This window comes from Anopheles merus, chromosome 2L (assembly GCF_017562075.2).
Source record: "Anopheles merus strain MAF chromosome 2L, AmerM5.1, whole genome shotgun sequence".
Lineage (NCBI taxonomy): Eukaryota > Metazoa > Arthropoda > Insecta > Diptera > Culicidae > Anopheles > Anopheles merus.
Window position 1 is genome coordinate 10,767,446 of NC_054083.1, and position 23,383 is coordinate 10,790,828.

General features: G+C 40.8%; 5 protein-coding genes across 9 annotated transcripts; 2 read left to right on the forward strand and 3 right to left on the reverse strand.

Moving 5' to 3' along the window:
- Nucleotides 1-78: 78 nt before the first annotated feature.
- Nucleotides 79-12,639, reverse strand: LOC121593209. 4 transcript variants are annotated; one of them, XM_041915398.1, is made up of 7 exons: nucleotides 12,527-12,639; nucleotides 12,299-12,421; nucleotides 12,149-12,229; nucleotides 11,922-12,048; nucleotides 1,623-1,973; nucleotides 1,240-1,533; nucleotides 79-1,102 (listed from the first exon to the last, which is right to left on the reverse strand). In XM_041915398.1, the coding sequence occupies exons 5-7, from the start codon at nucleotides 1,948-1,950 to the stop codon at nucleotides 315-317; spliced, it is 1,410 nt and encodes a 469-aa protein (XP_041771332.1). In that variant the 5' UTR covers nucleotides 1,951-1,973; nucleotides 11,922-12,048; nucleotides 12,149-12,229; nucleotides 12,299-12,421; nucleotides 12,527-12,639; the 3' UTR covers nucleotides 79-314. The 4 variants fall into 4 exon arrangements, with proteins under 4 accessions (XP_041771332.1, XP_041771333.1, XP_041771331.1 ...); XM_041915399.1 differs by lacking the exon at nucleotides 12,527-12,639 and having other exon boundaries at nucleotides 12,299-12,427; XM_041915397.1 differs by lacking the exons at nucleotides 11,922-12,048; nucleotides 12,149-12,229; nucleotides 12,299-12,421; nucleotides 12,527-12,639 and adding an exon at nucleotides 5,991-6,309.
- Nucleotides 12,640-13,944: 1,305 nt separating this feature from the next.
- On the forward strand, nucleotides 13,945-15,686 carry LOC121593211 (protein arginine methyltransferase NDUFAF7 homolog, mitochondrial). The gene is made up of 4 exons (XM_041915401.1): nucleotides 13,945-14,371; nucleotides 14,450-15,124; nucleotides 15,200-15,379; nucleotides 15,444-15,686. Exons 1-4 carry the CDS (start codon nucleotides 14,003-14,005, stop codon nucleotides 15,621-15,623), a joined length of 1,404 nt encoding a protein of 467 aa, XP_041771335.1. The 5' UTR covers nucleotides 13,945-14,002; the 3' UTR covers nucleotides 15,624-15,686.
- Nucleotides 15,687-15,711: 25 nt separating this feature from the next.
- On the reverse strand, nucleotides 15,712-18,157 carry LOC121593212 (arfaptin-2). 2 transcript variants are annotated; one of them, XM_041915403.1, is made up of 4 exons: nucleotides 18,038-18,157; nucleotides 17,066-17,897; nucleotides 16,887-16,994; nucleotides 15,712-16,816 (listed from the first exon to the last, which is right to left on the reverse strand). In XM_041915403.1, exons 2-4 carry the CDS (start codon nucleotides 17,888-17,890, stop codon nucleotides 16,772-16,774), a joined length of 978 nt encoding a protein of 325 aa, XP_041771337.1. In that variant the 5' UTR covers nucleotides 17,891-17,897; nucleotides 18,038-18,157; the 3' UTR covers nucleotides 15,712-16,771. The 2 variants fall into 2 exon arrangements, with proteins under 2 accessions (XP_041771337.1, XP_041771336.1); XM_041915402.1 differs by having other exon boundaries at nucleotides 15,713-16,816; nucleotides 17,066-17,901.
- Nucleotides 18,158-18,604: 447 nt separating this feature from the next.
- LOC121594235 lies at nucleotides 18,605-20,111 on the forward strand. The gene is made up of 2 exons (XM_041917291.1): nucleotides 18,605-18,921; nucleotides 19,034-20,111. The coding sequence occupies exon 2, from the start codon at nucleotides 19,036-19,038 to the stop codon at nucleotides 20,077-20,079; it is 1,044 nt and encodes a 347-aa protein (XP_041773225.1). The 5' UTR covers nucleotides 18,605-18,921; nucleotides 19,034-19,035; the 3' UTR covers nucleotides 20,080-20,111.
- Nucleotides 20,112-20,180: 69 nt separating this feature from the next.
- On the reverse strand, nucleotides 20,181-21,236 carry LOC121594236. Its single transcript, XM_041917292.1, has 2 exons — nucleotides 20,978-21,236; nucleotides 20,181-20,899 (listed from the first exon to the last, which is right to left on the reverse strand). The coding sequence occupies exons 1-2, from the start codon at nucleotides 21,172-21,174 to the stop codon at nucleotides 20,569-20,571; spliced, it is 528 nt and encodes a 175-aa protein (XP_041773226.1). The 5' UTR covers nucleotides 21,175-21,236; the 3' UTR covers nucleotides 20,181-20,568.
- Nucleotides 21,237-23,383: the final 2,147 nt, after the last annotated feature.

The following is a 23,383-nucleotide window of genomic DNA, read 5'->3' on the forward strand; positions in this document are numbered from 1 at the left end:
GTGGGTGCCATCTTATGCGGACAAAACCACCGATGGCGAGCAGCTAAAGCAAAACCCTTCTCGCACTAAATTGGCATGAGTTCATCTCTCCCTGGAGACTCCTCGAAATGTTCCGTTTTATTATCCATTCCGCATCAGACTATAAAGTACAGGGCTTGACACAATCTGCTATTGGTGAAAATCGACAAATCAAAATTGACCTAAGGAACCTAAAGGTGTACGTATGAGTGTATGTGTGTATGTTTGTGTATATGATAAGGTTATGAATAATTGAGCTGACTTAATGGAGTTTCTCGTCCCTGTCCTGTCCACTACTACTGGTACACGGTCTTGAGAAGCGGGTACTTTCTCTTCTCGATCGGCTTATTGTACGCCTGCTGATAGACGCTGATCAGTCGCCAATAGTCCGGATAGCCGGAACCCTTCTTCCAGAAGGCAAACGGTGGCGCTAACGTATCGATAACGTAGTTCTTCTTCGTGTACGGCTCGCGTGGTTTGGGAATGTGCAGCAGCTTCTTGTAGTTGGCCGGTTTGCGCTGCGTTCCGTTCGGTCCGGTATCGAAGCTGCTCAGCGTGCCCGACACATTGCTCTGCGGTATGCCGGCCTTAAACGCACACCGGTACTCCTGGTGGAAGTTGTACGGAAACTCCTCGGGCGCGAACTTGTGACAGAAGCGTTCGATCCGCTCCGCATGCTTGGCCGCTGCCTCGTGCAGTTTGCGCTCCATCGAATTTGCGCTGCCACCGTGACGTTGGAGTTCCGCAATTTCCTTTCCCTGTGAAGAGCCGTGCGATCGGGCCGATCCACGCACTGCCGGCAGGTTGTTATTGTTGATTTCCATCGTGGTCGGTTCCTCGTGGTGTTTCTGCTGATGCTGCTGTGGCAGATCATGTTGGCGATCCTGTCTTCCACTACCATTCTTTCGCTGCTGCTGCTGCCGGCCAGCAGCGTTTGGCGATTTGGACGAGCGGGCAGAACTGTTGCCACACTTGCAGCGATTGCTGGTCGGGCGTACCAGGCGCTTGTGCTGTCGAATAACATCACGGTCGAAAAAGTCCTCCTCCCCGAGGGTGTTGGAAAAGACGCCTCCAGCGTGTACCACTGTAAGCGTAGGGGTACACAGTGCAGGTGGATTAGATACGTAAAGGGTAAAGGGGCAAACAAAGAAACAATTGAATTGGCAATGATTTGTGGTGCGATGTTTATTTGACAGGTCCCCACGGGACAGAGCGACTTACCCGCGGGCAGATTTAGGTCCTTGGCCGGCTCTACCACTTCGAATATCGGAGGCGCCACCGAGGGTTTCGAGCCGTCCATGTAGGTTTGTGAGCGTGGTTCGTGCTTGGTACGAAACTCCCAACCGATTGCCAAATCCATTGCACCGACCTTCTTCTTCACGCGCATACTTTCCGGCCGCTCGGGTGTGTCCAGCGCACTCGGCACCTTCGGTATGACGCCGCACGTTTTTGGCCGATAGACACGATACTTGGTGCACTTGGTAGGTCCTGCCTTGTAGTTCTTACAACCAACGCCTGTGGAAAGAGCGCAGAAATGCATAACAGCAAGCAGTCCATCGATTGTGACGGCTGTGGAGACTGCGCTTCCCTTCCCATTTACCTACCGGTTGCGTACGGTCCAACGCTTAGCTCCATGCCGGGATTGGGGAATCCGGCGGCCTGCGCTTTCCGAAATGCAATATCAATCACTGCATCCGGCAGCGGCTGGTGCTCGAGGTTTTCCTGTGCCATTTTCCGCGCCGTTTGAAAGTTACAAATGGCCGGAATGAACTGGGACTTGGTGGCCGCTGACTGGGAGGTGAACGATCGCTGATGCCGATGGTGCGTCGGTTCCCCATGCTGTGTTGGTTCCGGCCGGGGTCCTTCGCCTGACTCGAGCAGCTTCAGGTCGCGGAACCGACTAATCATGTCGGGTGAATGTGTGCCATTCATTTTGTGTCCGATAGAGTTCAATGCTGCAATAAAATGTTTTCAAACATACAAGGAGTAATATCTTTGTAAAACATTATAGCTCAGTTACACTCCCAGACTATTATAATATGGTTAATTTCATTTACTTAAGAACGCGAAGGTTTTATAAAGAATCAAATGAAATGTCCATAAAATGACAATTTTCATCAAAACATCGTTTACTTCATAAAGAAGAAGAACATCCTCTAATAATGGAAAGCTGTATACATTTGATAGTAACACTTAGCATGTTCTTAACACGAGATTTAAACGCTTCCATTAACTAAAGATTGCGTCATATGTGTCCTCAATAACGTTATTTGTGGAGCTATGTGACCAGCGAACTGAAAAGTTTGGAACAAAAGTTTGTAACAATTTGACAGTTACGGTCCGCCATTTTGGAATTCAGCAATTGTGCTCAAAAAAGATGCATGTAAAAATTGTTTGAAATGAGTTAAAGTACTTTTATAAAACTTAAAAAATCAACCCACGCAATTGTTAACGTTTCATGGCGCAATATTTATCCATCAGCAAAAAATGAATCCCTCATGAGTATTATGTGCGACAAATCGGCGTTTGTGTACTTATTTTTCAGGCTGAAATAATCGCGGCTGAAATACTGAGGCTAGTTTTGCGTGTGGATTTGTATAGAGTGTAGACATGATTTCAGCCGTCAAGCGTCAAACTCCATATAAATCAACTGGCCAGTATCGAAAAAGCCCTCAATGATAGCTTTTCAACATATTTATTAATAGCTTATGGCGGCTGCGTGGTCCATTCGAAAGTCGTACTGGTATCTACAAAGGCAAATGAGAATCGGATCTCTTTTCGGACCAACTTCGCGTAGCAAAAAATGTTTTCCAGGCAGTCCTCGCGACTAATAAGTCTTGTAAGCTTGTCTGAATACGGTTTAGTCGAATAGCAATACCAAATAATAGGAACTAGTTGCTGGCAAATACTTTTGATTCAAACAGTTTCCTTTTGAAGATTTAAACAATTTTTTTTAAACAAACAAAGGCATTTTAATATGTCCTTAGTTATCCAGCGCTACAAAACCTTTGCTGTCTGGCCTGGAGGATTGTCCGAAACCGCTCACGGTCTCTCGCTTTCGTCCGTCTATTCGGTATCCCGGTCGGATTTTAACATGTCCTAGCTTCACAATTACACTAACAATTGTCAAATGAATAAAGAATCTTAAAATTCTGTAGATTAAATTCCATGGAAACATGATCCATTCCCTTCCCTACATTGATTGATGTCGAACGATACCGTATAACGATGCCTTACAATGAATGTTCTGCGAAGTGTTGATTAGAGTGAAACTTCTCTTTCCCATTGAGACACGAACGCACCACCGGGACCTGGGTGTAATTCTAATTGAATGTTGTATCATACTTACATTCGCCACCAATTCACACGCACTTATCAGCTGCTCCTAATTTAACGCCACTGCACCTATGGCGACGGCTTGATGGCTTGACTTTCACACGCGCCGCTGTCAACACTTTGAGTGTTGGGAGCGTGCACTGGATGCATAATTTACTTACACACCAAACACAATTGGCACAACCATGACCATGACGGATCGGGTGTTAGCCGTTGGTGTCCCGTCGTTCGCGGTTTCACCAGATTGAGGGGTTCGGATGAGATAGCATCACCAAACAATCTACAACCCCTCGGTTTGCAGGTGTCTTCGCCTAAACTTCCAAACACCAAACGATCGACCAATTACATTGTAATTATGGGCGTTAGCATTCATGCCCGCGCGAGAACCGTCGTCGTGGTAAATTTCGTTTTCGTGAATTAGAATTTGCGATTCAAAATCCCTACCCTCCTGCGAGCGATCCCAATTCCACCCTCTTGCGTTCCCATTGCTCCCGAGGGGAATGTCGGTTAGATAGGGATAAGGAAGGATGCGCTAGCCAAGTTTCCAAGTTAATCCCGAAATCAACACGTGTTTCAATTACCCCATAGTGCAGTTTAAGGAGATATAGGGGGGGGGGGTGTGTGTGTGCGTATGTTTTATTTTCCTGTTCCGGGGTTGTAACGGCAACCTGTTTATAGACGACGGGAGAGTGCGGAATAAAAGGCACATACACAAATGCATTGAAAGGAAATGACGGATTTGGATGAATTTTTGGAGTGTGGTTGTATGTAGCAAGCTGTACATTTCCTGTATTTAAATCTTCAACGATTTTATTTGAAATTTTACTAGTTTTTGTCATATGGTTGGTTGTTGATTCCAAGCAAATTATTAATAAGATACTATATGTATGTTATTTAACCATGGTATTTAAAACAATCAAAAATATTCATTTTTATTTATTACTTAGTTTTCCATCTTTCTCAATCCTCATCAAAAAGTGGATATTTTTCTGAACTTTTCGAGATTATCATATTATTTTAATTCTTATAAATAAAATTCATTGCGTTCATGTGACCTATCATGATCATGCAGGACTTATACAGGCTTGAATTGAAGCTGTCCGGATATGTAGGAGCCAATATGTCTGTGGAATAAATCTCCATGTTGCTCTTACTATCTAATATACATTTAGTAATCATAAATCTAATAATATAACACACACACACACACACACACACACACACACACACACACACACACACACACACACACAATAAACTGATAAATATAAAATTTCTTATGGAATGAATGTAGATGTTTCTTGTTTATCGGTTTAAATTTAAAAATTGAAGAAAGTAAAAATAATTTTTATTTATATTGATAACGCATTTAAATATCTTTAAATAATTAAGGTTAAAATTTAGATTGAATAACATTATAATATTGTGCTTATAATATAAGACAATGTCGTCCATCTTGATGAAAAGACAAAAAATAATGTAAAAAATCGTGTAAAAAATTAACTCAATTTCTTTTTAAATGATAAAATTTTAAATAAAATGCTTGCCAAAATATCCTGTCTTTAACTTTGTTACACGTTTATAAAAAATAAAATAAGGCACACAAAAAGGATTCAGAGTTACAATAATATCAACGTCCAATTGTGAAAAACTACAAAAAAGCGAGTGTCGTTAAGTTTGAAGGACGTTATCACTCAAATTAAACGGTAGCAAAAAGCAACATTACTACAGGCTCAGCAGCGGATCCAGAACGGAGCCCCCGAATCACTAAAATATATGGTGCTCTTACAATTGCTGGAGCTCTCACACCCACGGAACCCCTCGCGACCGCTTAGTCTGCGTACCGTTCAAGCCGCCACTGTCCAGGCTATAGGTATTTGGTGGTTGCAAAATGTCACGCAAAATTCAACCATTTCAAACTGAAAACTTTTCGTCTCTGAAGCAGCAAGTATTAGTTCCAAAGACTCTCCTGCAGGTTTGTTTGACACAAGTTTACAGATACCACCACGCCTAGAAGCCTTGGCTTTGCAGCTGGTGCGTCTAGGATGCAGGACAGAAACAAATCCGACACTCTTGCCAATGCTCTTTTAAGGGACACATGTGCAGACAAACTCACAGACATACATACACATACACATAGACGTACTCAACGGGACCTCAACCTGCCAAAATGGGATTTCACAATCTGTCTAGGGAGCAATTTATCACTACCGGATTTGTCGTTCCGCCCCTTCGACACCCTTCGATCGTAGTAATTGTTTGAAGTAGCAGCACTGAAGGGACTGTCTCGGTGTGTTTATATGCTTAGGATTGTTAAATACGAAACAATTGGTATACTGGGCAGAACACACACACACACTGGAAAAGGTAGCGGGAATGAGAGAGATTCCCCAGCGGGGTCTGGGTTAACGTTGGTGGAATATTATTTGGCGGAAAATTACCATCATTACGTTAGGTGCCGTCGATCTGGTTGTAATGGAATCGATACGTTCAGCAGACTGATGTTGGCAGCGGTAGTGTTGAAAGTGGTTCAAATAGCTTTTCGATCGTAATGGACACCCCGATGTCCATTTGATATTTGCAAAAAGCGAACAATGAAAATGGCACAGTAAAGTAAAACCGATTACACAACTTACCCTATCACGGAGCAGCTTGAAGCCTGAGTTGTGCAGGGCGTAAACGATCAGTACGAAACACAATTAAACGCTTCGAAACTAAAAAAGTGTATTAAATTAAAACAAAACGTAACTGCAACGACACTCGCACAAACGTCCCGTCTTCGAAAGGTGCGTCCGATACACACTGAGGCAGGCCTACACCATAACGAAAGGGCACACTGTTGTGTTATGTGTTGGGTGTAGAGAAATTGATTTTTGGCTAGAGAAAAAACGGCTTCTCGTGTTGTGGAACGGTAAACAATGCGCCGTTGCCGTAGGTTATCAGTAGCAGTTGTGCGGAAATCGGGCATGCTTGCTCGCTTCCGGAACGCGGTCCAACGGTCCTATGGTTGTAGCAGCACGGAAAGATAACAAATGCTAGGCGTTATCGAGTATATCGGCATTTTGGTATGGTTTTGTACCGCGAAACATTCCACCACCATCTGAATTAATGCACACAGAACTAATCAAATAAATTGATTAGTGATTGCAATTGCAAACAATCACAATAGAGCGGAATACAGCTATTAGGATGAAATTTTCTAATAAATTTTAAATAAATAAATTAAAATTGCTATACTTTAAATACGTCTAACCCAATCCAGATAACCTTTCTGCTCTTTTATAATCAGTTTCTAATGATTTGATTAAGCAGAAGTACCCACAGCAATTTAAAGAGCTGCAATAAGAGTGTGGTAGATGCGTTAAATTCTATTAGCGCAACCAATTCTAATGCATATGGTTAAACGGAACGGGGTGGCATTGTCCTCCCGACCGTAACATACCGTAGCTTGTATGTGTGCATAAAAAGGCTCTTGCCTAGGCATTGCCAAGGGGGAAAAGTATAATTTGCGAGGGAAGAAAAAAAGGATAATTGTCTTCCCGCGTGAGGGGAATGCCTAACGCCGCTTTACGAGTAGGTGGTGGTAGTTGGGATTGAAAACGGTGTTTATTTATAATTATTTTTTATCCATTGGCATAGATAAATGATACTATTTTCGAGTCAGTAATCCACCAGCTCAGCTGGACATATGTTTGATAGTTTTGTGATGCGCATGTTTATACCAGATTTCGTTGTAGGTTGCTCATTGTGTGACTTGGATAAGCCCTGCCAAGGGTTTGATAGGGTAGCGGCTTTGTCTTTTTAAAACAAAACAAACAGATTGATACGGCAAATAATTATGAAATATGAGAAAGTAAATAAAAGGAAAACAAATAGCTTCACTATGAGCAAAAGAGGACAAAACACGTTTTTCTTAAATGGATCGATTTGACTTTTTTTTAACTTTGTTGGGTATTTACTTGTAAATATTGGATATTTTCGTTTGAATGGAATTTTCTATCGATTCTTGAAACATATATCAGAAATTTGATCGAATGTTTTTGTAAAACAAACTTATCCATGTACATATACGCCGTTAATCCAAATAAATAGTCTTTTTACCTAAATATATAATATATAATATTTTATATTTAACGCGACTGTGATCTAACACCTTTACTTTTCTACTGAAGATGTCGTGCATCCATGCTTGTTAACACTCATCTTCACAGATTAAATACCCTGAAACTTAGGTTGCTGTTAAGGCAGGCGTAGATCGAATATAATTTATTTATTTATTTATTTAATTGTTATACCGATTGCGAATATAAACTCAGATTCAATTGAAGAGTTTGTATTGATTGTTTGATTTTTCCATTTCAGATTTCTTTTTTATACAAGTTTTATAATATCAACTTCATTATTATGGAGGTTTAATTTTTTTTTTTCGCGGGCCACACAGAAAAATCTTGCGGCCGCATTTGATCCACGGATTTCAAAATACAGGTGTCCCCCGAGATACGACTGTATTTGGGACCGAAAAAATGTCCCAAAGTAAGGCGTAAGTCGAAAAAGTCGTATGTCGAATATCTATGAATATAAAGTTTATAACCGAAGTTGAAGAGTTTGAAATTGTGATATCGTGTTTTTTATTTAAAATAATGTTCGATAATGTAATAATTATATGTTAAAAACCGTACACAATATAGATATTCAAGATAGGGTAGTTGTGAAATCTTTGGAAATGTGTGTACAACGGTTATCAGCCCAGATATTCAAAAAAATACATCAATTTCTTGTCAATGAAAACTTTTAACTGTCAAAATCAAAATCGTCGTATCTGCGAATCGTCGTAACTCGAAGGGGTTGTAACTCGGGGGACGCCTGTACTCATGTATGTCCTAATACATTTATATTAAACGGTAATTCAAAAGTCATTGATAGCCAAACCCATAAGTGGTACAGGCAGGCCTTGACCGACAACGGTTGTTGAGCCAAAAAGAAGAAGAAGAAGAAGTTCACCTTAAAGCGGCCTTAACCTAGCTTAAATAATAGTGATGAGAATAGTTCCGAAAATCGAGGAACGGAACGAACCTGCCAATCTGGAGAAAAAGAACGGAACGCGGAACGCAGGTCGCAGGTTCAAGATGACCTACCATGGTTACGCTTTTTTCAGTTGCTCACTTTATATATGATTAACTTCAAAGTATTCTTTGAATATTTTGTATTATATTTTTTATGCAGTAATCACACAGTTTCAATTAAAACAAAGCTTAATAATAGTTTACTGAATGTGTAAAACTATTCTTCTACTAAAATATACCCGCTTAACTTAAGTAGCCCGCTATACAGTTCCTTTTTCATTAAAAGCTTAAGGAATTTTGTTTGTTTTTACTAAAATTAATCATTATTCCCTTTTTATACTTCTAAATAAAGAAGTAAATCAGAAATTTGTTGCAACGCGTATGAAATGTTGATGCAAAATCATAAAGCTTACAAGTTTAATCGGCTTTTTTAAATTTCGTATGGATTAAACTACGCTGATTGAATTAATATTTCTTAATAGAAGCAGATAGCATCGAATAACATTGGTTTATTTAAAATACATAGACTGTTAAGTTGTTTCTGTTTCTGTTTCACGGGGCGATAAACGGCGTTAAATAAATTATTGCGGAAGGATAAACATGTCATGCACCCTCAATATTTAGTTGCACAAAGAAGATCTAAAGTAAAAATTCAAATGAGTTCATTGGAGATGCATGCGCAACGAAGCAGCTTAGCACCAGACACATAGCAAGTCATTGACTACCACAATCCAATCAAAATAACGCACCTATACTGATAACATCCATAGGGCAGAAGAGAAACATTTCATTCATTGTGCTTACCGCTAGTGCAGGATTGTCTCTTTAAATTTTAGCGATTAGCTTCCCACCAATCATAAATCTCTATCCTGGCTTCACGGCTCAGGTGTTGTACCGTTATCTCTTTGACTGAAAGAGTATGGCTTGCGCTGTTATCACTCACATAGACAGAATGTGTGTGTGTGTCCATACTAGAAAGAAGCAAAAGAGAAGGCCGTTCTTTACCGGAACCCCAAGCGAAATTTTTCGGGGATAATGAACACAAACTCATGCCATCTCTCTCTATTCATCAGCCCTACTCTCTCACACGCATCGATGAACTTTTACACATATCTTTGTTCATTGTATTATATTTGAAGGGTTTAAAAGTGATAGATAACAATTCATGTTCATGAAGTAGTTATGGTCAAATGTTAATGGTGTAATGTTTGTACCATGGTCGACATGAGTTCAATTCCATTTTTATTGTTTTTATTGATGATTTAAAGTTTTATTTAATTTTTAAAACATCCTCCTCCAATAACTTCAAACCCATTTACTCATTGTTAGAAATGCGTGTTTAATAGTTAATCTGTTATTTTTATTGTTTTATTTATTTCTTTTCATTTATTTAGTATCAGTACCCCTTCATACAACCAAACCAGTAAATAGCACGATAATGAATAATAATATGGTGGCGCAACTGGCAAAGTGATTCCAAATAGAACTAGCGATGTGGTTGGTAGCATCAAGGATGAAGCATGAGCATGAATTGGAACATGAGTGGAGGGAGTGAATCCGAATGTTCATTTCTATTTTTAGCTCTTTTTCGCATGGGTTCATCTTTCACGTGTGTTCACTATCCCCGAAAATGATCTGTATTTCGTTGGTCTTTTCGGGGATAATTCGTTAACGAATTATCCCCGAAAAGACCAGCGAAAACCAGCGTGGTCGGGAGCTTGGGACGAAAAGAACGCTGAGAGAAACAGGTTCAGATTTTACCTGCTTCTTTTGTACGTACCAAATCGGCCCATCGTACGAAAGAGAGCAGATGATCGTGCGTTCCAGACTGGATCGAAAAGAACGCTGAGAGAAGCAGGTTTAAATTGAACCGGCAAACCGGCTCATCAATACAAAGAGAGTAGAATGTCGTGCGTTCTACCGGATCGCAATAAGCACTGAGAGCAACCGGCCCAGCACAGATCGCCGAGAACGCTGAGAGCAGCCGGTTCAGATCGCATCGATAAGATCGTTGATAACAGTCGGTTCAGGTCGGATCGCAAAGAACGGTAGGAGCAACAGGTTCAGTTTGAACCTGCTTGGGTAAAAAATAAGGATTGCGGTCCGGATGCTTGCATGCTGGAACGGATCGCACCTGGCAGGTTCGGAACGCAACGCGCATCACTATTAAATAAACTTATAATGCTTACAACTTGTATATAACATAGGAAAAAATATCATAAAAACAGTTACTATGTATACTAATGTACTAACACATCCTACAGCTGGAATCTTCCAGTAATGCAAAAATCAAGCAAAAATTGACTTGTGAAATAGACATTAAGTTAGACATTACTACAAAACTAGGAGGTATGTTATTGAGTGGTTTATGGATGTCCTCTAATGACAATCCAATGCTTTTATTGTTTTATTTGTAGAATTGCTATTTTAATTAAAGGTTTTAATGATTTATTTGTGTTAAATTTGGATGGAGTAGTTTTGGTTTTCGAATAACCAAAGGAAAATTTACCCTAATTTAAACGATAAAAGTAAGTTGCATTCCACAATGGTGTTCTATTTTTTTTATTTATCTTGATTTGTATGGCTCATGAAGGACGTGAGAAAAAAATTAAGTACACCTCAATCAGAAAGACATTTTGTTACTATTGTGTAACAAGTTGATTCACATAGCAGACAACAAGTTCAAGTCGTGTAGTGTAAATGAAATAAAGGATATTCGCTGACCCAGACCTCAAAATGCAGCATGCTTGCATGTTACACGTAACATTGGGGCGACCGGTCAAATGATTAGCAAATTATACGATTAAGCTTTTAAAAGGGCGAGCGTAACAAGAAAAGTTCATTACGAATTATGTACCGGTAGCTATAAATTGAAATCATGTATATTCAAGAAAATCAGTCAACTTATTTCTCTAAAAGTGACCTGCCGCCTAGAAGTAGGTTCCATATAATCGACTGTTCAGAATCTGCCCAACAGGATCCCATGCGCTTTATATAAAGAATTTGGGACGATTTACAGTTTTTAAATAGTATGAATTGTATACCAGAAGATAATTATCGTTCCATTATGACCAAATATTTGAAAAACAGTCAGGCTGTTGCGCAAACTGAACAAACTACTGCAAGATGGGCACATAATTCAAGTAAACTAAGACAAGTAAATCGGATGAGCCCTATTCCAATAGTAAAAATGCACACCATTGAAGGACCGCTAAAAAATAAACTACTAATCAAGCATCGTTTGCGTAAGGCGGCCGACAATAGCACTATCAATGGTATGAAGTACCTTGGAACACGCTGCAACAGCTATGCAAGGCAAGTGGACTGTGGAAAAACTGAACGCAAACAAACTCTGATGCGATTAAGTGTTGTTTTTTTTTTGTTCCTTACAGAAGTTTTTGGGTCCTAGTACTATGCGGATCATTCGCATCGATGGTCTTTATTCTGCTGTTTACAATCGATACATACGATGAAACAATTAGTGTTAATCCGGACACGACTTACCTTCGCTGGAACAGCACCTTTCCGGCAATATCGCTCTGCTACGCCAAAGGGCGTACTAATCAAATTTCCAGCTTCCTTAAGGAACATTGGAAGATTACTAACTTTACACCCGCTAAAAGGTTTAGTGCTGAAACGGTATAATGTTGTAGTTGGATCTATAAATTGTAGTTTTTGTGTTGTAATATTTCAGTACCGATTATTTGTGGCCGAAAATGGCTCAAACATACCTATTCATCAACCCGAACAGTAATCTCGACGAAGATATTACCGCAATATGCAAAGGTCTCAATAGTACTTGCAATCTTAATCTAAAAGTGATGAAAAATAGGGTACGTAGATAGTTAGTATGTTAGATTGTCGCATACCAAAATAAATACCCTTTATTGTTTCTTTTAGTTTCTTCCTTCCAATTGCAAGGACGTGCTTTTCGATGTGAAGTTTGTCGGAAAGTCCTTTGATTGTAATCATATTTTTCGCTACACTCTCACCGAGATGGGCAACTGTTTTACGGCAAACAGTATATTTGATCAGTAAGTAGTCTAAAGTAATACTACTACTACTTCTACTACTTTTACTACTAGTAGTAATAGTAATACAAATAATACCTTTACCATTTCAGTGAGCTCAAATTCGATAACTTGCCGCTTAAGTTCAACGTGTGGACTCGTAAAAGAAGTTTAGAATTTCGTTATCGAAACTATGACAGTATAAACTATATGGTAACTTAAAACTAACTAACTAACTAACTAACTAACTAACTTTCGACTAACTAAAGAATTGTCGAAATTAAATGTGTCTGTAATCCTTTTTTACCTTTCTAGATGTACATCCACAGCCCTGAAGATTATCCTAATTTTGTGGAACCATTCTTTGCACTAAGAAAATCTGGTACGGTCTCCCATTTTATGCTTGAGGTAAAATCGATTTATTAATGCCGAAATAGCCCATTTCGTAATGATTAGTAATAAATGTTCGCCCAAGATTACCGAAACAGTAAATAAGCCCGAGGTAAAGGATGAACCGATCGACAAGCGCAAATGTAAATTCCCGGAGGAAAGGCTATCGCCAACTCTCGCATACAGCTTTTCGCAGTGTTTTCTGTACAATCGAATCAACTTGGAATTGAATTTGTGCAACTGTACGATACCGACCTCACCGAAAGAATGTATGCTAATGTACAAACCCTGCTGCTCTAGGCTGTTTTACTAATTCTATCCACTTTGTTACACATTTTTAGATGAAGATTTTTACTGTGACTTTGAGGGTCTTTTATGCATTAACAAAGGTACGAAATATTGACTAAATAATGATTTATAACATATTATCTTGCTCAGCAACATTAAAAGTGTGCTTCATTCACGTTACAAGCCAATGTACGACAATCCACCAAGCACGTGCACACTGTACACAAGGAAAAGTCGTGTATGCAAGCATGCGAGTCTTTGGAAACTCACGTGATTGGGTGAGTAAATTTGCATTTTTTTAATCATACTTTATGATTCTATCTGTACGACTCTATGTGCAGGGAAACTTACTCTTCTGCCGCATCTAGCTCCGAGCCTGGGAAAGTTGTACTGGAAGTGCTGAATGTTCCAATTTTCCGCTACCAAAGGCGAGTTATCAGAAATAAGCTGGATTTCGTTGGTAAGAAATGAGGGCCAAAAATCAACCCAGGCAGTAAGATTACTTCTCTACTGCAGTTTCTTTGGGCGGAATCGGTGGACTGTTCTTTGGAGCTTCATTGATAAGTATCATTGAGCTTATGTACAACATGTTCTGCAAGCCGTATCATCTTAAAGTAAAGTTTGCTTCAAAATGAAGAGGTTAAATCTAATTTTTAACTGACATTTGTAACACACTACATAATTGTAAAAAAAAAAAAAAACAGTTCAATTACACCCACACTTATTTAATGAAATTGCTAGTTGTAAAACTTCTTCATTCATAACCAAGTCCGTACACACATACACAAGCAAACAAATCGGCTCGTGTACGCACCACCACATGCACACGCCTGCTCTACGCCTGCTGCAAATGTCATAACAAACGTACTCGTGTAAACAAGTGAAACCGCGCAAGAGATGAATTCTTTTCATCGCCGTTCAAAAACACTTTTGCAAACCTTGCTAAACGCAAATATTGCTGGCAGCAGCCCGAGTCGTGTATTTACTCGATCACAATGCTACAAAGCTGTTAACAGACGTGCAATAACGGAGCTAAAAAATCTGCGGCGTGATCCACCGAAGGAACCAGCCGGCACTTCCGACCGAAGAACATTGGCCGAAGCATTGCACGGCCGGATACGAGCTACCGGGCCAATGACGGTGGCCACTTATATGCGAGAAGTTTTGCTAAACCCAGCGGCTGGATACTACAGTACAAAGGAGAATGTGTTTGGCACAACTGGAGATTTCATCACCGCGCCGGAAATTGGACAAATTTTCGGTGAGGTAAGACGGGTTTATTCCACAAATAGATTTGTGACGATTGGGTGGATAACGATGTTTTCCCATTTTCACCCTCTTAAGCTGGTAGCCATTTGGTGTATAAATGAGTTGCAAAAATTTAACTATGATGGCCATATACAGCTCATCGAGCTAGGACCTGGCAAGGGAACGCTGATGCACGATGTGCTGCGCGTATTCGAACGATTCGGGCTGTCGAGAGATCGAGTCAGTGTGCATCTGGTGGAAATGAGCTCCAATTTGCAGCGCCTTCAGGCCGACAAGCTTTGCAACGGGATGGCCCACCGTACACCGGCGGACCAAAGTGAACCTCACGTACAGGAAGGCACTGCCAGCTCCGGTATCAATATTCGATGGTACACAGATGTCGTGGAAGTGCCGAAGGGATTTTCCATCATCCTGGCAAACGAGTTTTTCGATGCGCTGCCAGTGCACGTGTTCTGTAAGGAAGCGAGCGAAGGCGGTGCTTCGTGGAAGGAAATGTTGGTTGATATTAATCCAGAGCAAAAGGAACCGAGCTTTCGCTTCATACAATCGAACAGGGCAACTCCGTACTCAGTAGTGTTTGGGAAGCGATTCGATGGTAAGCAGTCACTTTTGAGGGATCGAAATCGAGTCGAGGTCTCGTTTGAGACGGAACAGATCGCACAGGACATGGCGAGACGCATTGACGGGCATGGGGGATTCGGGCTAATAATCGACTATGGCCATGAAGGTGACAAAACGGATACACTGAGGGTAAGTGTGCGAGAGTAGTTATGCAATTTTGCATTTTAATACTTTTCTTTTGTGCTCTGATTCATTATCTTCCAGTCGTTTAAAAATCACCAACTGCACGATCCGCTACAAGATCCTGGAAGTGCCGACTTGACGGTTGATGTCGATTTCGGATTCTTGAAGCATTTTCTTGAACAAGACGACAAAGCCACAACACTGGGGCCAGTTAGCCAGGGGACATTTTTGGAAGCGATGGAAGGTTCCGCTCGATTAAAGGTAAGATTAAATAGCACAAACATACTCGAAAAAAAGTATTACAACAAAGTTACGCGTATTGTAGAGTCTGCTAAGTGCAGCAAAGGACGAGAAGTATCGGAAAATGCTGTCGGACGGTTACGACGAGCTTACCAATCCATCCAAAATGGGAGAGCGTTTCAAGCTGTTATCCGTCTTTCCGTCAACGTTGAAAGAGTTTCTGAAGACTTCAAACAAAGTAGTGGGATTTGATTGTAAAAAATAAAACTGTTTCGTCGCTCCGTATCCTGGTCGGGTTGAACAACAAATAAACAAACAAAAAAGCATTTGCAAACATTGGTTGTTTCAGTTTAGTTGTTTAATTTTTGAGAAGCTATTATTTACGTTACATTTTGTTACATGGAAAACAAAAATATCATTTCGACCAATCTTGCATCAATGCATCGAACATATTTTTCCTCCATTTATACAGTCACGCTATGCAAGCTTCACATTATTCTAATTTATATATGACCCCAATCAAACGTACCCCAGCTTTTGTTTTTGCTGCTGCTGTGATGCGATCTGAGATTATTGTTTACAGTAATCTCTTTATTTTACACGCTTCGAGGCCAATGATCGTGTTGTTGTTGTCTGAATGTGTATAGTTTGGTGTGAGATTCGTGTACCATTTACATTCTACCATTACCTCGTTCACGGTGCGCGGTGTTAGTGCTTTTAAATTGTGTGACTACCGTTAACCTAAACCGAATCGATGACAATTGCCTTTCACTTCAACTTGCATTGCCTAAGCTCCTGCGCCCCATGGCACTCATTGTAAAGGGCCAAAGGACGCCAACAGATTGCATCCCAAACCTTCCAAAGTGCCCGCTTTTTGTTATTGGAACAAGAAACAAAAATAAATTCGCGAAATGAATAGCTAAGAGAGCTAAAAGCGAAAGAACCGCCTTGAGTGAAGTATGATTGTAAGGGAAATTAAAAGTGACTAGTACATAAAAAAGGAAGTATTTGCTCTGCAATAATCATAACAGGTCTTGTTATGGAACCTTTTCCACCGGCGGAAGATAAATAGCTGTGCAATCCTATAATGCATTTATAAATATACTGACAATTAAATAATGTGAAATCACGAGAGTTGTAATGATTTTTTAAGTAATATCTAGACCAAAGGAATCTCAAAAAATGGAAATCTCAAAATCGTCGAATAGCCCCGTCTGTTGCTAGGACTGCTTTCACCACTACAACAAGTAAGGCAGATCGATTATTTGCTCTGGGTGCTGGTTGGACAAGAATGCTTCGACACTCGTCCGATCATATGCTTAAAAACCGAAATTCACATTCAGATCAAATACTTTTTAAATGACAATGATGCATCTATCTGCTTGCCACGGTTTGGGACAGCGGCGTTGCAGTCTATTGTTCCAACCACGAACTGGTGACGGAATTTGGGCTCTTTAGCTACAAGCAAGAAGTAAATTAGAGATTAGACGAGACAACACAAATATAACATGTCGGCTAGAATACTCACGCTAATGTTAAACTGTTGTAACGTCTTTTCCAGCCCGTTCGCATTTCCGGCAAAGTATGCGGCTATAGCGTTGTGGAAGAGCAGCAACTGTTTGTGCATAACTTTAATCTAAAATCAACGAAAACGTGTATGAAATTCCGAATCTGGTTCTTAGGTTCACACGGCACTCGGCCACTTACCCTATTTTCCTCGAGAAATTGCATTTTTACCACTATGTCCGAGCGCAACTTTTCGTACTGATCTTTGCACTTTTCGTATTTCTTCTGCACCTCATCGTTCGAATACTTTTGCTGCGGTTCGCTACCGCCCGTTCGCTGCTGCTCCATGTCCACGCGGTAAGCGTCATACTCTACGCGCGCCAGCTCGTACTGGCGAATGGTGAGTAGCGTGTCCTCGATCGTCTTATTGCACAGTGTATTGATGGACGATATGAAAAAGTTCAGCGCATTTAGCAACAGCTCGCCGTTCTTGGTCAGGATCCGCTGCGTTTCGGCGTTCCGCAGAAACTCCTCTTGCAGTTCCGGACTCTTTTGTGCCAGGTCGGCAAATGTTTCCGACAGCAGGCTCTGGGTTTGCATGCAGTTGTAAAAGTGAGACGTGAAGGCGCGCGACAGGCGTAATATGCTGAGATACTTTTTCTGCGTCTCCTTCAACTGGTCGATCTGCGCCTCGAGCTCGAGATCGACTGTACGCGTCGATTTGCCCAGCTTCTCCAGCATAATCTGTTTGGTGCATTTGTACGTGGTAATGCTCCAGTTGCGGAACGTATCGAGCTTCGAGGAGCCGTTCTTAATGTACGCCGACTCGTCCTCCAGGCTGACCGAGGTTGGCGACGATAAACTGTGATTGCTAACGTTTCGCAGGGTCAGCGTGGTCGAGTGCTTGATCGTTTGCTGCTCGGAGCCGGTGTGAACCACATCAGTGCTATCGTTCATGGACGGAGTGTTTTTCAACATTTCGTGTATACTTTTCTCGTTCGATTTGTTCATGTTTGTAGCGTACATTTACTTCCTGTCTGGGCGAACAGAAACAAAGAATCACAAATCAGCCCGTTAACGATTAGCGCGTGCTGGAGCGATTTATGGCGCTACAATAATGTTTCCAACTAAAATGTACTATCTCTTCGGCCGCACTGTTGCTGTTTTAATTACCTTCTACTTTAGTTATACCGATTTGCTTTTGGTTGAAAATCACAGTAAAATGGGATTTTTTTCGTTTTGTGTATACTTCACGACAAACGTCATTCTTTCACGGCTCCTCCAGCTGACGCCTGCGCACTAAGGCCACGACCGGACATATTTCATGGTTCGCAGATGACGTTTCATAAAATATTATAAAATTGTTTGACAAATTGAAAAAAAATAACACCAAAGAGAACATAAAAAATAAATAAGCTCATTTTTATAAATCATAATTTGCCTAAATTTATTCATAAGATAAATAGACATTTGTAAATAACATGGAAGATTCGGATATTGAAACATAACATGGATGTGAAACACATAAGCAATACCTCATGATTAGTTATATGTTGGGACAAATTAAACTCAGTTGTAGGATATTTGTTTTATACCGACAGAAGAACAATAAAAATGTTTAAAAAATAAGCTGATCACAAAGTTTGATAGACATCCCACTGTCCGCGTCAACAATTCACCAATACCAACAAATGTCAATTTGTTTACGAGTTTTTCGCCACACTAACCATAGCACCTGGCGAAATCAGGGTTGTCCAATTGACTTGCATCAACTTGTATTGCGGAACGTAAATTTGTGCTGCTGCGTGTTTGAGGCAATTGTGTTTCGTAAAAAAAGACCTTGTGCCGTTTTAGCTGGTCATTTTTCTGACGTTTGTGATTGATGCAATCCAAGTTCAATAAAATATAATGAAATATTCATTCTAAACACATGCTAAGCACAGTATAAGTCCCCACCAAACTAGATCAAGTACGATCACGCAAACTCCAACAATTACTGTCAAAGGGGTTTCGTGGCAGGTGTATTGGTAGCGTTCCCGTAAAATACATTTCGCTAGGCAAGTTTTCACTTTTTGCTTTTGCAGTTTATTAACCTTCGAAAAATCTACACATAACAAACATTCAAACATGAGTTCTGTTATTGTAAATTCATTTTCTCAAACCATGCAGCCATGACCGATCAGGAAAGTATGGAGGAAGATATGCTGGGGATGCTGAAACCAAGGAAGCTGAAAACAACATCCAACGAGGATCGGGAACGCATTGTACAGGCGAGAGAAATGGGCAGCAGTGTTTCCGTGATTGCTAAATCGCTGAACATCAAGAGAACTACAGTGTACAATGTGCTGAGGAAGTATCATGCAACGATGAAAGTGGAGGCAGAACCACGCGGAAAGGTAATGGAGAAAAAGATTTCACCACAGATCCGGGAACAAATCAAACGATGGATTGATGAGGACTGCAGTACATCTTTGGAAAAGATAACGTACAGAATTTTGGAACAATTTCAAGTTAGAGTGTGTCGATCGACGGTGGCAAAAGAAGTAGGTGACTTTAACTACTCATTAAAAAGACTGCATTTACATGGTGATCAGAAACATGAGGGGGACATTGTGGCTGCTCGTCAGGAATATGCCAATGCACTGTCTGCAATGTCTGCTAACCTACCAGACAATAGCGTCGTTTTCATAGGTGAAGAAGCGTTCAAGATCAGCGTCAGAGTGATGCGAGCCAAACCTTGCTCAGGAAATCGGGCATTTAAAATTATGCCAGAGATACGAATCCGCAACGTAACGGTACTTTGCGCCATGAACCGGTTTGGCATATTGCATTACCTTACCCGTAACAGGGCCATCGATAGAAGCGTTTTTAGTGCGTTCATAGAAGAATTGATAGTAAAATTACGCTTGATAAACATTCCACGCGCAGTTATCATAATGGATGACGTTCCAACCCATACGAGTGTAGAGACGAAAAGTCTGTTTGAACAGGGCCCAGACGAGCTAATGTACCTACCTTTACAATCCTCATTTCTGAACCCAATCGAAACCCTCTTTAGCAGCTGGAAGCAGATATGCAATCGTGCAAACCCAAACAGCGAAGAAGAGGTTATTGCAGCGATAGAAAATGGCCAGGACCTTATAACACCGACTGATAGCGAGGGATGCTTCCAGCTAATGTGGAGCCACGTTATGTTTGAGACAATACAAAATTGAAAATGGGAAACTCCATTTAGTGATCGAGGAAATGAGAACGTGAGATTATTAGATTACATAGCGTAATATATTATATATATTACAACGCGTTAGAATATTGCATTCCACAACTATTTAAACAATATTACTTGAAGTAATTAATTGAAGTACCTTAAAAAAGCAATATTATAATTAACGGTTGTGAACAATTTATTTCACGATACGCTCAAGGTGATTTTTTTATGTCTCTAGGAATGAAGGACAAATACGATCAATGCAACATTAATAGCTTATGAACTTTGATATTTATAATATTTATATTTGTGAACATAAGAGTTAAGGCACGGGAAATAGAATATCCTTTCTTTTGGTATTTAATAGTCTAAGCTTTGATGTGTGTTTTGTAAGGTATCATCCGAAGAAAACAACATTTCACGTGCAATCTGTTCTATATTATCCGCCTTAAGCAATTTACTTGTACCGATACATGATGCCATTGTTTGATTGTTGCTACATTTCCATTTTGGTTAACAAGCTAAGCTTTCTAGACTTGAGATTGCATGAAATGAGTTCCCTTGCATTTGATATGGTGCGTATATAATCTACCTCAATGTATGGCTTACAGTTTGTTTTCATATGTTCATACTGCTGTTTAAAGACGATGCCATCTGCCGCTTCCAACATGTTCCGCAACGTACCTGCATCCGTCGTAATTTCCGTCCTTCTATCGCGTAGTTTAAGAATGCCGGTCACTTCGACCTGACTCCCTCGCGGTACGATTCCACTGTAATTGTCTAGACAAAGTTCAACACTACAGGCACCGTCGGGAAGCTGCATCGCACTGTGAATAAGCAATTGTGTAAGCTTTACATTTTAGTCGACTGAACATAACGTGGTCCGCTTGCAAAACAACACTCACCCCGGCAGGTCAGGCAGGCTCAACGATCCAAGCACGTTGTTGGTACAGGAAAGCGTTCCAATGACCGAACATTTTCCATAATGAAGGTGAGCAGGATGATCGGCAAGCACAATTTCCTCGACAATCAGTGGTTTGTAATGTTCACAAAACGGAATCTCTAATGGGGATGCATCTCGGCCGTTTGATGTTTGCTCCATCGAGCAGGTTTTGTTTACCCGTGCAGAACCGACGTTTGCTTTGATTTCGCCGCGGCTTTCCTAGCACGGCGTGTGGTTGTCAGTGTGGCCAGATTATTTTGGCGGTTTTCGGTAGGCGCATCAAAATTTTATCGGTAGTTTTCGGTAGGTTAAAACTCGAAACTTAAAAGAAGTAAAAGCGAAAGAAATGTTGAGCGGGATGGGGGGGGGGGGGGGGGGGGGTTGCTTATGCGCAAAATGAAAGTTCCATCTCACGAAAATATGCATCCTTTATTTAGGATATGGATTAGATTTGGTTCAGCGGTTACACAAATGAAGATTTTTCTGAAGTGTCGATCTGAAAATTGGAATTCTAAGCCAAAGAAGGACTAAGATGCACATTTTTTTTTGTGGTGACAAGTTCTTTTTGTCGGGGCTCCACGCGACCGCTTAGGACCGCAGCAGTGCTCCTTGGATACGATTTTATCGTTCGTGCTGTCATTTGATTTTCGCTGGATTATTTAGATAGATTTAATTGTTTGGCTGAGTTTTGTAGTTCAATGATTAAAAAATTGAGATTTTTTCCTTCAAACCCTAGATATATATACATCGGTATTTCTTGTCACTTTGCCCACAGGGCAAGGCGAGCTTTTTGGCGGCCACCGTCGCAAAACCGTCGCAAAACGTCAAAACCGACGTCGCATGTACTGCAAACCCAAGGTGTGTTTATTTAGAAGGTGAATTATTAACGCGTTTGCCGGGCGCCATCGTTGAGTATTGTTATGTCAAATCGCATACAATTTTCTATACCCCCCTCGAATCCTTCCCGATTTTAATACCGGAGCACGCAGTATTGTTATGTCAAGTCGTGAAATGTCAATAAGCTCTGAAGCACTTCACCTCCTAATATCCATACACCTTGCTGCAAACCGACGTCGCCAGCGAGCGAAACTCGCAACGATTTCGAGGCGCTGGCGACGGTCGTTTTTGACGTTTTGCGACGGTTATTGACCTTTCGAGCGAGCTTTTGCCCTGCAGACCAGTGTGGCCAGATTATATTGGCAGATTTCGGCAGGAGCACTGTTGAGAACGCAACCATTTAAATTCAATCAATTATTTTAACGATCAATTTCTTTTTACCCTACTAGCTTAGAGAATGAAGCAGTGCGCGTCTTTTATAAATAATGTGTGAGGTTTGAAGTAAGATTGTGTGAAGCTATGAATTGAAATGTGCGTTTAATTTGCAATAAAAGTGATAAAATATTTATAAACCAAGTTTGATGTGTTAAAGTTTTTCTTTTGATTCGGGTGCACCAAGTCCGTGTAAAGGGAAGCGCACAGCGTGCTAAGAAAGAAACGAGCGGGAGGGGGTTTTAGTCCAGCGCAGCGCAACTCGCTGGAATCAAGTGGGGTACCAATTCAGCGCAGCGCATGCCGAAAGAAACGGAAAGGAAGGGGTATAACAGCGAAGGGGTATGAAACAGCGCGAGCGAGCGTTCTTTTCAGTGAGAGCGCCTCGTGCATTTTAAAGCCATGCAATAGAGCGCATTCTTTCCGTGGTAACGCCCCAAGTGCCACAAATCCACTAAACGACCACTAAACGCCTTCTAAACGCCTCAAATTCTCTACCTAAACGGAATATAGAAAGACTTCGTTTAGCAGACGGCAAACGACTCATGCATTCTAAAAATAGCAAAAAAAAGCTGGTGGCGCCATCTGTTTGTGGGATACCCAACCTGTGGAGCTTCCTCGCTTGGAGGAGAGCTTTCTCATTTCCTCTGTACTGTTGTATGGTTTCGCATTGAAGTTATGCATCGCTAGAACTAGAACGGCGATACGATTGTTTAAATACTAAACTCCAACGGAAACCACCAGTACTGAAGCAAGTGAGATTTGAGTAATGGTCGTTGGTGTGGATACCCACGTATCTGACCACACGACCATTCATATAGATTTTTGCTCAGAAAGTTAGAAGGCTATATAGGTCATTATAAGATGAAACTTGTCGAAACACATTGCAAGAAAAGGATAGCAATATAATGATGAGTTGTAATACGCCATCTATTGATCAAACCAATGAAGCTGTGAAGCTTTCATTTTTTTCCTATGGATATTCAATTTTCCAGTCGTTTAAGCTTAATCTGTGGCGCTTGGGGCTCCATCCACCATTTTTAATTTTTAGCCCAAAACAACGGACTTCGGATCTGATCTTGGGCCGGATCCCCACCGT

Bases quoted from the DNA above. Each gene is read 5' to 3' on its own strand.
- LOC121593209 (XM_041915398.1), bottom strand. From the start codon at position 1,950: ATGAATGGCACACATTCACCCGACATGATTAGTCGGTTCCGCGACCTG. The intron at 1,534-1,622 runs GTAGGTAAATGG...CTCTTTCCACAG, and splicing joins CGTTGGACCGTACGCAACCG to GCGTTGGTTGTAAGAACTAC. The intron at 1,103-1,239 runs GTAAGTCGCTCT...CTACGCTTACAG, and splicing joins GGACCTAAATCTGCCCGCGG to TGGTACACGCTGGAGGCGTC.
- LOC121594235 (XM_041917291.1), top strand. From the start codon at position 19,036: ATGACCGATCAGGAAAGTATGGAGGAAGATATGCTGGGGATGCTGAAA.
- LOC121593212 (XM_041915403.1), bottom strand. From the start codon at position 17,890: ATGTACGCTACAAACATGAACAAATCGAACGAGAAAAGTATACACGAA. The intron at 16,995-17,065 runs GTAAGTGGCCGA...CGTTGATTTTAG, and splicing joins AATTTCTCGAGGAAAATAGG to ATTAAAGTTATGCACAAACA. The intron at 16,817-16,886 runs GTGAGTATTCTA...TCTTGCTTGTAG, and splicing joins TACAACAGTTTAACATTAGC to CTAAAGAGCCCAAATTCCGT.
- LOC121593211 (XM_041915401.1), top strand. From the start codon at position 14,003: ATGAATTCTTTTCATCGCCGTTCAAAAACACTTTTGCAAACCTTGCTA. The intron at 14,372-14,449 runs GTAAGACGGGTT...CACCCTCTTAAG, and splicing joins TTGGACAAATTTTCGGTGAG to CTGGTAGCCATTTGGTGTAT. The intron at 15,125-15,199 runs GTAAGTGTGCGA...ATTATCTTCCAG, and splicing joins ACAAAACGGATACACTGAGG to TCGTTTAAAAATCACCAACT.
- LOC121594236 (XM_041917292.1), bottom strand. From the start codon at position 21,174: ATGGAGCAAACATCAAACGGCCGAGATGCATCCCCATTAGAGATTCCG. The intron at 20,900-20,977 runs GTGAGTGTTGTT...GCTTATTCACAG, and splicing joins AGCCTGCCTGACCTGCCGGG to TGCGATGCAGCTTCCCGACG.